The 12036-nt window shown below is 54.2% G+C and overlaps 2 protein-coding genes across 6 annotated transcripts; one reads left to right on the top strand and one right to left on the bottom strand.

Annotated features, from left to right (window-relative positions):
• Nucleotides 1-2553: 2553 nt before the first annotated feature.
• Nucleotides 2554-10206, top strand: KAT5 (lysine acetyltransferase 5). 5 transcript variants are annotated; one of them, XM_012537175.3, is made up of 14 exons: nucleotides 2554-2823; nucleotides 2923-2989; nucleotides 3315-3383; nucleotides 3470-3606; nucleotides 3870-4052; nucleotides 4142-4216; nucleotides 4326-4400; nucleotides 4751-4999; nucleotides 5073-5162; nucleotides 6967-7107; nucleotides 7188-7281; nucleotides 9185-9344; nucleotides 9480-9561; nucleotides 9655-10206. In XM_012537175.3, the coding sequence occupies exons 1-14, from the start codon at nucleotides 2812-2814 to the stop codon at nucleotides 9787-9789; spliced, it is 1569 nt and encodes a 522-aa protein (XP_012392629.1). In that variant the 5' UTR covers nucleotides 2554-2811; the 3' UTR covers nucleotides 9790-10206. The 5 variants fall into 5 exon arrangements, with proteins under 5 accessions (XP_012392629.1, XP_004264418.1, XP_004264419.1 ...); XM_004264371.3 differs by having other exon boundaries at nucleotides 2557-2823; nucleotides 3897-4052; XM_004264370.4 differs by having other exon boundaries at nucleotides 2554-2989; nucleotides 3897-4052.
• A 73-nt stretch (nucleotides 10207-10279) lies between these two features.
• On the bottom strand, nucleotides 10280-11567 carry RNASEH2C (ribonuclease H2 subunit C). Its single transcript, XM_033416793.2, has 4 exons — nucleotides 11325-11567; nucleotides 10939-11135; nucleotides 10739-10858; nucleotides 10280-10411 (listed from the first exon to the last, which is right to left on the bottom strand). The coding sequence occupies exons 1-4, from the start codon at nucleotides 11494-11496 to the stop codon at nucleotides 10385-10387; spliced, it is 516 nt and encodes a 171-aa protein (XP_033272684.1). The 5' UTR covers nucleotides 11497-11567; the 3' UTR covers nucleotides 10280-10384.
• Nucleotides 11568-12036: the final 469 nt, after the last annotated feature.

Raw genomic sequence — 12036 nt, 5'->3', positions numbered from 1 at the left:
GCATTGGCAGGAGACTCTCAACCACTGCGCCACCAGGGAAGCCCTTGGGTTTTTTTTTTAACACAAATAATTTTTTTTTTTTAAAGTTACAACCTACCGAGAAATTAACACCTTGTCAATCCAGAACAACACCGGCAACCATTCCTCATGCACTTCTCTGAGAATAAAAGTCCCCTCGGCTGGTAGGATGAGGCTTACGCTATGGAACCTTCTCTCCCACAGCCACGACCCCCTTCTATGACAGGCCCCTGCTACCCTTGTTCCCCCCACATCCCCACAACAGCATTCACCTGTCCCACCCCAGAAAGTGCCGCTCATGGTAACCGTTTGTAGAAAATGATTTTAATGGGTACAGCAAATACACTTTTTAAAAAGCCGTCTCTGAAAACCAGAGATGATGAAAATGAATTGTGTTCTTGAATTTTTTTTTTTTTTAAGCCTTCACTGGGCCGAAAAGGTGTCATTCTGAATATTTGACTTTTGTCTTGGGTACTTGTTTTCCTTTAGATCCCCTGAGATATAAAGGAGAGCACAAGTCCGTTTTCCCAAATGAGTGAGCTGTTGAGCCCAGTGGGGCTCAGCTTCCGGCCCCTTTCCTGGCTCGGGGTCTTTCCTGGGAACCAGTTATTGCTTCCACGACACTGTGACAGGGAATGTTCCACAAAGGCCATGGGCCTGGTCACAGCCCACCTGCAATGACAACCCTGCGCTGAAAAACACACCAGCCCGAGAGCTCTTACCCAGAAGAAACATCTTCAGCCCTCAAGGTCATGGGCACATCATTAGTGCAGTTTAGAGGAAATGCTTGTTTACCCCCACCTTGAATTCAGCCAGCATTTTGATGAATCTGGATCTTTTAAGCACAAACATAGCACATACATTTGGAAAACAGAAGTCCATGTTCCTTCCTTCTTCTTTTTTTAAAATATTTATTTGGCCGCATTGGGTCTTAGTTGCGGCATGCGGGATCTTTCCTTGCGGTGCACAGGCTTCTCTCTAGTTGTGGCATGCAGGGTTTTTTTCTCTTCTCTAGTTGTCGTGCGCAGGTTCCAGAGCACATGGACTCTGTTGTTTGCAGCTCGCAGGCTCTAGTTGAGGCACACAAACTCAGTAGTTGTGGCATGAGGGCTTAGTTTCCCCACAGCACGTGGGATCTTTGTTCCCTGACCAGGGATCGAACCCGCATCCCCTGCATTGTGAGGCAGATTCTTTACCACTGGACCACCAGGGGAGTCCCAGTTATCCATTTTATTTATTTGTTTGTTTTTTTATGGTTCCATATGGTTATCATGGACCATATGGTTATTTATGGTCTTCGTTGCTGCACGCAGGCTTTCTCTAGTTGCGGCAAGTGGGGGCTACGCGCAGCCTTCTCATTGCGGTGGCTTCTCTTGTTGCAGATCACGGGCTCTAGGTGCGTGGGCTCTAGAGTGCAGGCTCAGTAGTTGTGGCGCACGGGCTTAGTTGTTCCGAGGCACGTGGGACCCTCCCGGACCAGGGCTGGAACCCCTGTCTCCTGCGTTGACAGGCGGCTTCTTAACCACTGCGCCAGCAGGGAAGTTCCAATTATTCAGTTTTAATGTGGATGGAGTCATAGACAAAACGTCAATGAATGAGTGTGGCTATGCTCCAACAAAACATTGTTTACAGACCCTGAAATTTGAATTTCATAATTTTCATGTGTCATAAAATATTCTTTTGATATTTCCCCAAGCTTTAAAAAATATAAAAACCATTCTTAGCCCACTGGCTGTAGGAAAACTAGCAGAGGGTTGGATTTGGCCTGCATGCCACAGTTTGCCTACCTGCCCATTTCCTTCACCTTGCAGGGTTTTTTTTTTTGGTTTCCCAAAACACTTATCACTCTTTTTTTTTTTTTTTTTTGCGGTACGCGGGCCTCTCACTGTGGACCCTCCCGCTGCGGAGCACAGGCTCCGACGCGCAGGCCCAGCTGCCACGGCTCACGGGCCCAGCCGCTCCGCAGCATGTGGGATCCTCCCGGACCGGGGCACGAACCCGCGTCCCCTGCATCGGCAGGCGGACTCCCAACCACTGCGCCATCAGGGAAGCCCATCACTCTTTAATAGACAAGATAATTTATTTTTAAAATATATTTACTGTTTGTTATCTATACCCCTCTTTTTTTCTTCCCAACCTCCAAGAATGCAAGCTCCAGGAGGAGGAGATTATTTTATTCACTGATGTATTCCAGGCTCCTAGAATAGGGCCTGGCACATGGTAGGCGATAACTAAGCACTTGTTGAATGTATAAATGAAAAATGTTGTAATTACTCTTATAATTAGCAACCTATTATACAAAACAACAAACCCATAAATCTTCCGTGACTCCCAGCCCTAAGGAATGAAGTCCACAACTTACCGACGCGTTGAGTCCTTCAAGTCCCGGCCACTTCTCCAGACCCGCCCCCCAACTCCCGGCCGAGCACGCGCAGTTCACTCCCCGCGACGCATCGTTACGCCAGTAGGAGACGCCCCAGCCCGGCCTCCCTCAAAGCACTAACACCAGTCCCACGTGACCGGCGTCGCACCCAGTGAGCGTCACGTGACGGACTCAGTTTTCCTCCAATCGTTGTGCACGTTGTAGGGATTCCACCCAGGACCTGGCCTGAGACTTAAAACACACCATTCCCCCAGCAGCCAAATGGGCCGGCTCCGTCAGCAAGCTGGGCAGCGATGTTTCGCAAGTGTCCTCTCGTAAAGCCGCTTCGGGGAGGCCCGGGCCTACAACGTGTTCAGTCCCGGAAGTGACGTCTCCCAGAGGGGCCGGAAGTGGCAGTGGAGGGAGGGAAGATGGCGGAGGTGGTGAGTCCGGTGCCCGGGGCGGGGCGGAGGGAGCCAGGGGAGGTGGGTAGAGCCCGAGGCCCCCCAGTAGCCGACCCTGGCGCCGCGCTGTCTCCCCAGGGGGAGATAATCGAGGGCTGCCGCCTGCCCGTGCTGCGGCGGAACCAAGACAACGAAGATGAGTGGCGTGAGTGACGTCGGGGGGCGGGGCTAAGGAACCTGAGGGCGAGGGGCGGGGGAGAGTCAACCGAACCCAGGGGAGGGGGTGGGGCCTCTAGAATCCTGGAGCGGGCGGGGTGCAGATACTCAGGAGGGGCGTGGCTTTTAGCCGTTTGTGAGGGACCGGGCAGGGCTTGGAGAGGGGATGGCACTTGGTGACTAACGGGGGCTTGAGCGAGCGGTTCCAAGTGCTGGGGCTTAGGAATCGGGCCTCGTGGTGGAGTTCAGGTCGTAGGAGGGTGGAGCCTCATGGCCTGGTCTGTCTAAGGCCCTTGCCTCTGCTGTTCCCACAGCCCTGGCTGAGATACTGAGCGTGAAGGACATCAGTGGCCGGAAGCTTTTCTACGTCCATTACATTGACTGTGAGTTCTGGGCCGGGATGAGGTGGGGCCGCAGGGTTGCGGGGCAGCCTCTGGCACTCCTTCCTGAGCCATCCCCACTGCTGCAGTCAACAAACGCCTGGATGAATGGGTGACCCACGAGCGGCTGGACCTAAAGAAGATCCAGTTCCCCAAGAAAGAGGCCAAGACCCCCACCAAGAACGGACTTCCTGGGTCCCGCCCCGGCTCTCCAGAGAGAGAGGTGGTGAGTAGGTCCCCTGCTTCACCTCCTCTTTCCTGCCTCCTACTTTTCAAATCTCTTGGCCTCAGTGGCTCCTGGATGGGCTGGAGGCTGTGCCCTCCCACCCTGGCATCAGCTTGTGAAGGATGGGGGCCAAATTGCAGATGTAGTTTCCAGAGTCCAGTGGCTGTTCCTGTGTCCTTGAAAGGGCAGAGGGTGGGGTTTGATCACTCCATGCTGAGGGGGCCCTACTCCCCTTCCTGATCCCACCACCAACCCCGCCCCAGAGAAAGACCCTGGACCTATCTCTACAGCCGGCCTCCGCCCAGGCCAGCGGGAAGACCTTGCCAATCCCGGTCCAGATCACACTCCGCTTCAACCTGCCCAAGGAGCGGGAGGCCATTCCCGGCGGCGAGCCCGACCAGCCGCTCTCCTCCAGCTCCTGCCTGCAGCCCAACCACCGCTCAACGGTACCCTCAGCAATTCCAGGGACCTTGCTTTCCTCTCAGGTCCCACCTTCTCTACCTTCTGACCCACCTGTCCTGGTTTCTTTCTGCAGAAACGGAAGGTGGAGGTGGTTTCACCAGCGACCCCAGTGCCCAGCGAGACAGCCCCAGCCTCAGTTTTTCCCCAGGTGAGTCCCCCAAACCATCTCTTCTTCCCTCCCCTTCTTCTAACCTCTGGTAGCCCCTTTTGGGCTCATTTCACAGCTATGTTTTCTGTTCCTACTTTTTCATCGGCAGAATGGATCAGCCCGTAGGGCAGTGGCAGCTCAGCCAGGGCGGAAGCGAAAATCGAATTGCTTGGGCACTGATGAGGTAGGTCTGAGGAAGAGGGAAGCTGGGTGAAAAGGAGGGGACATAGGCAGGGCGGAGACTTTAGTGACTAGTTTAAAAATGAACAAGGGGTGCTGAGCAGAGATGTCGTTGGTGGGACTGGGAGTGAGGCGGAGCTGGTTCAGATCAGGCATTGGGTGATTTTTTCTACATTCCAAATGAAAACTTTCCAAGTCTTGGTTTCTTTAACTGGAAAGTGGGGATTTTAGTACCTCCCCCAATAGGTTTGCTGTTAGGTTTGAACAAGGAAACCTGTGGAAAGGCTGTGAGCTGTAAAGTGCCCTGCTTGAATTGTCTCCTGTAATCTGGTGTCTTCCACCGGCCTTGGGCAGGACTCGCAGGACAGCTCAGATGGAATACCGTCAGCTCCTCGCATGACTGGGAGCCTGGTGTCTGACCGGAGCCACGACGACATTGTCACCCGGATGAAGAACATTGAGTGCATCGAGCTGGGCCGGCACCGCCTCAAGCCCTGGTACTTCTCTCCATACCCACAGGAGCTCACCACGCTGCCCGTCCTCTACCTCTGCGAGTTCTGCCTCAAGTACGGCCGAAGCCTCAAGTGTCTGCAGCGTCACTTGGTATGAGGGGTCCCAGGAGGCCATCCTCCTAGCAACCCCCCGCCCCCGCCCCTAATTCTCCTCTCTTCCTCAGACCAAGTGTGACCTGCGACATCCTCCAGGCAACGAGATTTACCGAAAGGGCACCATCTCCTTCTTTGAGATCGATGGACGTAAGAACAAGGTCAGTGGCTGAGGGGCAGCGGGGAGTCCTTGTCGCCGGGAGTCTGAGGGAGTCGAGTGAGCAGCTTCTTCCAGCTTAGGAAAACACTGACCGTTGTGGCTGACGGATCTGTTCACCCCATTTACTGCATTCCTGCTGTAGGGCAGGTGGTGGGAGATACTGTACAAGGTGAATTGGACAAAATCTCTGCTGAGAGCTCACAGGGGAAAACAGACATGCTAATGGCTGCATAGATCCCAGTGTGATACGTGTCATGAAACACAAAGGGTGGGTTATCAGGATCCAGAAGAGGTGGACAGCAAAGCTTCACAGAGGAGGTAACCTTTGAGCCGTGACACAGGCAGTGGGTTCTGAAGGGCAGGAATGGATGCTGACTCCAGAGATACTGCGGGTTCAGTTTCAGACCACCACAATCAGGTGAACATCGAAATAAAGCAGTCACACAATATTTTTGGCTTCCCTGAGCATATCAAAGGTACATGTACAAAAAAAAAAAAAAAAAAAAGGTACATGTACGCTGTGCCGTAGTCCGTTAAGCGTGCAGTAGCATTGTGTCTAAAAAAACAATTGTAGTGGTAACATTGAGAATCACTGGTCACCATAACAAATATAATAAGGAAAAAGTTTGTAATATTATTGCAAGAATTATAAAAATGTGACACAGACATGAAGTGAGCACATGCTTTTGGAAAAATGGCAGTGATAGACTCAATGCAGGGTTGCCACAAACCTTCAATTTGTAAAAAAAATGCGTTATCTGTGAAATGCAAAAAAATGTGCAGAGACGGTGTAAAAGGCGAAGATCCTTTCTTCTGGCCGGAGGGCAGACAGGAGGAGCCAAGGCTGTCTTACGTGGGACAGAGCTCAGGTGGAGGGCAGACAGGATGAGGCAAGGCTGTCTTACGTGGGACAGAGCTCAGGTGGTGGGATTGAGGTCAGCTGGGAAGTGGGGACACTACAGGTTTGGGGCTTCAAACCTGCCTTAGTCTGGCTGTGGGGAGGAAGAAGGGCATAACTTGGAGGAACTTTAAAAGTGAAATGCCTCCATTTTTGGGGCCTGGAGGGCGGGGAGGGAGAGGCAGTCACCTAGACTGCCAGGGGACAGCTCTTGCTTGGGTGCTGGGGGGACTTGAGAGGAAGATGCTGCTTTAACCACTGTTAACTGTATTAAGTGTGTGGGCTTGGGTATCCAAATGGCCGTGTCCAGCAGGTGCTTAAAAAGCCAAATCTGAAATGCAGGAAAGTTGTGAGAATAGAAGTAAAGTAGCAAGATTAATAATTTTGCTGAGGCAGCCCTTGAGGCAGTTATTTTGTCAAATTCCGGAATTCTTTACCCCTGTTGTAGAAGAGCAGATCAGTTCTCAAGAGATGTGACTGGGGGTTGCAGAGTGTTGTTCTTTTGACAACGAGTTTCCTAAGACTGTCACACAGGCGGAGCTTTTCTCATAATCCTTGGTCAGTCTTTCTTTGTAGGGACACATCAGTTTCTTGACTGGTAACTGTGGCAGAGGGCAGTGGAGGCTTCCAGGCCAGAGTTAGATGGGGTATGGAGAGCACGAGTAGACCTGCCCAGCTCACCGGGGGGCGGGTGCTTGAACACCATCACACAGCTGAAACGTGGGCTCCTGGACACTAAGAAGGGCCCGTGCGCCGGACACACTGACCAATGGACTGGTTCAGGCCCCAGGGAGGAAGGCTTCTCACCTATCAGCCTGGGGGACAAAGAAGCTTCAGGCTGACCCTGGCCCAACGGCCATGCTCAAGGCTGGGTACCCAGGGTGGTGACAGACCTTTTCGTTTGCAGAGTTACTCCCAGAACCTGTGTCTCCTGGCTAAGTGTTTCCTCGACCACAAGACGCTGTACTATGACACAGACCCTTTCCTCTTCTACGTCATGACGGAGTATGACTGCAAGGGCTTCCACATCGTGGGCTACTTCTCCAAGGTGAGTGCTCTTCCAGGCTGTCCTCAGTCCTGCCCTGAGCTAGGTCCCTTCCCTCACACTCACCTGCCCCTCTTTTCCAGGAAAAGGAATCCACAGAAGACTACAACGTGGCCTGCATCCTGACCCTGCCTCCCTACCAGCGCCGGGGCTACGGCAAGCTGCTGATCGAGTTCAGTGAGTACCTGTGCTGCTGGCCGGGGGCTGGGGGCAGGTCCTGGGAGGCCCAGGCCCCATCGCTGTCTCACGCACAGATGCTGCACACAGACATGTCGGGTTGCTGTGTTCTCAGCCCTGGCTGTGCAGTCCAGTCACCAGGGGAACTGGCTAGAAATAAAGATGAGACTCTCCCAAGGTTCTCTCCATACTGGGGTGACTGCCCTGTTCGTCTGGACTAGGTTTTCAGCCCCTCATAGTTCCTTGGCTAAGGTTCTAAGTACCACTCAACTTTTCCCAAATCTGACTTGTCTGCTCCTGCCCAGGGCACGGGCAGAAGCCGAGTGAGCCACTCCCGCTCAGCTGTCTGGTCCTGTGCGGTTATACACGTTCCTGGGCAAGGACCTGTGGTTTATTTTCCTACTTGTTCTCTGAGCCTTGGGGACAGCAGATGTCACATCAAACGTGACTCACAGGGATCTGGCCTCTGCCCCTCATCAGACGTGAACTCTTCATTAGCCCCCAAGGCCCCCTCTTGCTTCCCAGCCTCTTAACCGTCATTCCATTCAACTCACCACTCACTGCACCCTTGGGATAACCAAGCTCTGACCCGGGAGATGAGGGAGGCTTAGCTGTCTGGTGAAGACTTGCAGGCTTGACTTGATCACCGACATGTTCTGAGAAATTTTATTGGTATAGAAAGATGCCAAGATGTGGTCACATCCTCAGGAAACCTTCTGCCTGAAGAGCAGAAGGTTGCTGAAAGTCAGTCTAGCCTTGGAGCTCAGCCCTCAGTGGAGATGGGATGTGTGCGGGGCCACCAAGGAAATGTGCTCAGTTGTGCCTGGCAGGAGCAGACAGGGCACTAGAAGCACCATTCCAGGCAGCTCCAGAGGGTGGGTCGGTTGTTGACTGGGAGGGGCTGGGAGCTCCTGCAGCTGAGGAGGCAAGTGTGGCCTCCAGTTGATCTGTCAGGACTCTGCATGCACTCCCCCCAAAGTTGAGTAAGAACTCAAGTGTGCCCCTTCCCTCTTCCATGCTTCCTTCCTCCAAAGCACAAGCCTCTCTGTCCTCCCCACCGGGCTGCTTGGTGAAAGTCACAGGAAGTTGGGCAAGAGGGTCAGACTGGCTGATAAAGATGAATCAAGGGGGAAAGGAGAAAGGGCTACGATCCGACACAAGGCTCGTTATGACTGAGGATAAAGAAGGGCTTCTAGAAGTAGTGGAGACATCTCAGGGCCCTGACGGGGAAATGAATACTGTCCAAGAGATGTGAAACCGCTCAGGGTTTTGCATGGCCTGAGGGTCTCACCAGGAACTGCCTGCCAGTGCCCAGTGGTCAGCAGGGTAGAGGAGGGCACAGCAGTCAGAATGGGAGGGAGAGAGCCACTGGAGAGGTAGCTACTGCTGAGGAATGGCCTCCCTCTGACTTGGGAAGTGCTTTGGCGCCCTTCTTGCTTCCTCCCAGCCATCCAGTCAGGCCAGCCTGGTCTTAGAGCAGCTGATGCTTCTCAGGTCACAGCTGAGGAACTGATTTGACTGAGAATGCAAGCATCCTCAGGCCTGGACCAGAGGTGGGGTCTTCCCCTCTTCTCTCCTCACATATCCAGGTGCAGAGAGTCTGGTATGACTGAGGCAAGTTGGAGGCACGCACTTTCCACAAACCATTTTCTCTGCACTCCCCGCATCCCACCTGTAAGCCCTCACTGGCTTCTAGTTGATTGTAGCTACTTCTCTCGGTGCCCTCAGCACACAGGTGAACAGTACGCTCACTAGTCCTTTACAAGGAAACTGAGGCACAGAACTACCACATGGCAGGCCCAGAATGGAAGCCATGCAGTCTACCTCTGCAACCTGCATTCCTAAACGATGGTTGCATAACGCTGTGATTGCTTACCCACCCCCTCCTGCTCCATTGCTTTAGGCTATGAACTCTCCAAAGTGGAAGGGAAAACGGGGACCCCTGAGAAGCCCCTCTCGGATCTTGGCCTCCTATCCTACCGAAGCTACTGGTCCCAGACCATTCTGGAGATCTTGATGGGGCTGAAGTCAGAGAGCGGGGAGAGGCCGCAGATCACCATCAAGTGAGCCTGGCCCTGCCTGCCCCGGGGGTGCATGGCATGACCTGTCTGTTCCCGGGCTTTCTCACTCTTCGGGCTACTGGGGGCCTGGGGTGGAGATGTAGGCCCCCAGGGGACCTGATCTTTGCCCTCCCACAGTGAGATCAGTGAAATTACCAGCATCAAGAAGGAGGATGTCATCTCCACTCTACAGTACCTCAACCTCATCAACTACTACAAGGTAGGGAGACAGGCAGGGGGAGACACGTGTGTGTAGGGGTGCAGAGAGCAGGCCCCACGTGGGCTGACCTGCCTGGCCCCGTCTCCTGTCCAGGGCCAGTATATCCTCACACTGTCGGAGGACATCGTGGATGGGCACGAACGGGCTATGCTCAAGCGGCTTCTTCGGATCGACTCCAAGTGTCTGCATTTCACTCCCAAGGACTGGAGCAAGAGGGGAAAATGGTGACCAGGCACTGCCTGTGGCAGTGCCAGCAAAGCCAGCAGAACTGCGGCTGACGGCCCATCCCTCCCCCACTGGGGTCTCCAAGAGGCGCGCCAAGGGAGAGAGGGCGGAGGACAACTCCACAAGAAGAGGACAGGCCTGGTAAAGGCCTGCTGGTGCCTAGCACCAGGGCGAGCTCAGGGCTCAGGTCAACTCCAAGGTCGGCTGGCCGCAGGCCCAGGCCTGCTGTGAACCAGGGACCAGAGGGAGCCAGGCAGCTGTGTACAGTGAGATGGGGGGTGCGGGTGGCTTGTATAGAGGACTGGTGGCTGTACAAATTTCTTTTGTAAAGTAGAAGCTGGGGGTGGGGTGGGGTGGGAACTGGCTGCAGAATTCTGGCCTCTTTGCCCCACTGCCCCCTGGCAATAAATTGTTTCTATAGGTCAGAGCTGTGAAAGGTCCTTGTGGGAAAATGGGCAGTGCTGGATCCAAGGTGCTGGCGAACTTACAGGTGTTCTGTGAAGAGCTCCTTTATTGGGGTGATGGAATCAGGCTCCAAAGTGAAGAAGGGTTTACTGGGGTGAAGGGATCGGTGGCTTTCAGTTTCAAGCTCTGGTTCTCAGTCCTCGGGTACCTGTGCGTGAATCTGCAACAGGAATCACCTCTACTATTGGATTTCTGCAGTATAGTGACTGGGTGGCCCAGATCCTCAGGGGAGAGACCCAGCTGCTCAAAATCATAGCCCTTCTAGAAGGCCAGAGAAGAATGGTGGGGAAGCCATGCTGCCCCTACCCAGTCTAATCCTCCAGTCAGACCCAGGTTCCATCTGCCCCATTGTTCTCCCCAGCCCCGAAGCCCCCAGATTCACTCAGGGACAAGATTCTGGACAACTTAGGAAACCACCTTGAAGGGGCGGTGGGGGGTGGGGGGTTGGATGGGGTCTGGGAGGGAGGGGGCCCATCCATGTACTCACCGCTGCAGCGAGGCTGGGCCAGGTCAGGGCCCCACGCACTTTGGCATCGGGACCGGGGATAGTCTCCAGGCCCCACAGGGTGAAGCTGCTGAAACTGGCTGTGGCTCCAATAAAGCGGTCCTGGGGAAGGGGCCCCGGCTCAGCATCGAGGCCGCTGCTCCCACCCGCGCTCCCTTGCAACCCTATACCCCCGTGCTCACGAAGTCGCGCTCCAGCGCCTCCGGGGGCTCCACCAGTTCCCGCTCCTCTTGCTCGTCATCCTCCAAACCCTCCGAGAAGTCCTGCTTCCCCAGCAACACCTCTCCCTTCTCTTCTGTCATCACATATCCCACGAGACCGGGCGGCACCACCACCTCCTCGCCGCGTAGACTGCGGCCCCGGAACGACACTTCCAGTCCTGGAAGAGGCAGGCGAAGGGCCCCAGTGAGGGTCTGATCCAGGCCTACCGGAGCAAGCCCGGTAGCCGCCCTCCCGCCACCTTCGGTGGACCACGATCCCCGGGAGCCCTCGCGCCGCTCCTCGCGGAGGAGAGCGCGGCGCCGGCGCGGGGGCTGCCGGGAGCCGTAGTCCAGCCGAGAGCGCTCACCGTCGGGACCCTGGCGGATGGCCGGGGTGAAGAAGAGCCCCACGGGGGCGGGCCGGTTAACCAGAACCTCGCAGGGCAGAAGGTGCAGCAAGATTGGGGCGGGATCGCGCAGCGTAACGGGGCGCAGGTGGACGCGGCGCTTGTCGACGGCTTCCCCGTCGCTGCTTTCCATTGTCCGTCGCGACCCCGTTGCTCGCAGGCTAAGGCCAAAGCTGGCGCGTAAAGCGCGCGGAGCCTGTCGGGAGGCCTGGGGCAGTCAGCGCAGAGCCTCCTGGGAAGCGTAGGCTTCTCTGACGCTCCTCTGCAATACCGCCTGTGTTCGAGACCCAGATTTTTTTCTTGAAAATTTTTTTCCGATAGTATATTTTTATTGTAAAACATCAACACGATCCCTAAGAGTTCACTTTTTATATATTGACTGGTAGAGAGTGTTTTGTTTTGTCTTGTTTGTGTGTGTTTAACTAGGGATATCAACCCTTCCTCAAATGTGTTGAAGATACTTTACCCGAGTTTGTCTTACAAACTTCTGTATTGGTCATTTTTATTACAGAGAAGACTTTTATTTTTTGTAGTCAAATATATAAGCCTTTTCGTTTCATGTCTAGTTTTCGCAGTACTCTTTCCCTTTTGATTTCTTAACTCTTCTTTAATGTTTATTTGTCCTGATACCCAACTTAAATAGATTTTGGGAAGTACTCTCATAAAACGAACC

This window comes from Orcinus orca, chromosome 8 (assembly GCF_937001465.1).
Source record: "Orcinus orca chromosome 8, mOrcOrc1.1, whole genome shotgun sequence".
Classification (NCBI taxonomy): Eukaryota; Metazoa; Chordata; class Mammalia; order Artiodactyla; family Delphinidae; genus Orcinus; species Orcinus orca.
Note: the sequence above shows the minus strand (reverse complement) of the source record. Positions and strands in the feature narration are given on the sequence as shown.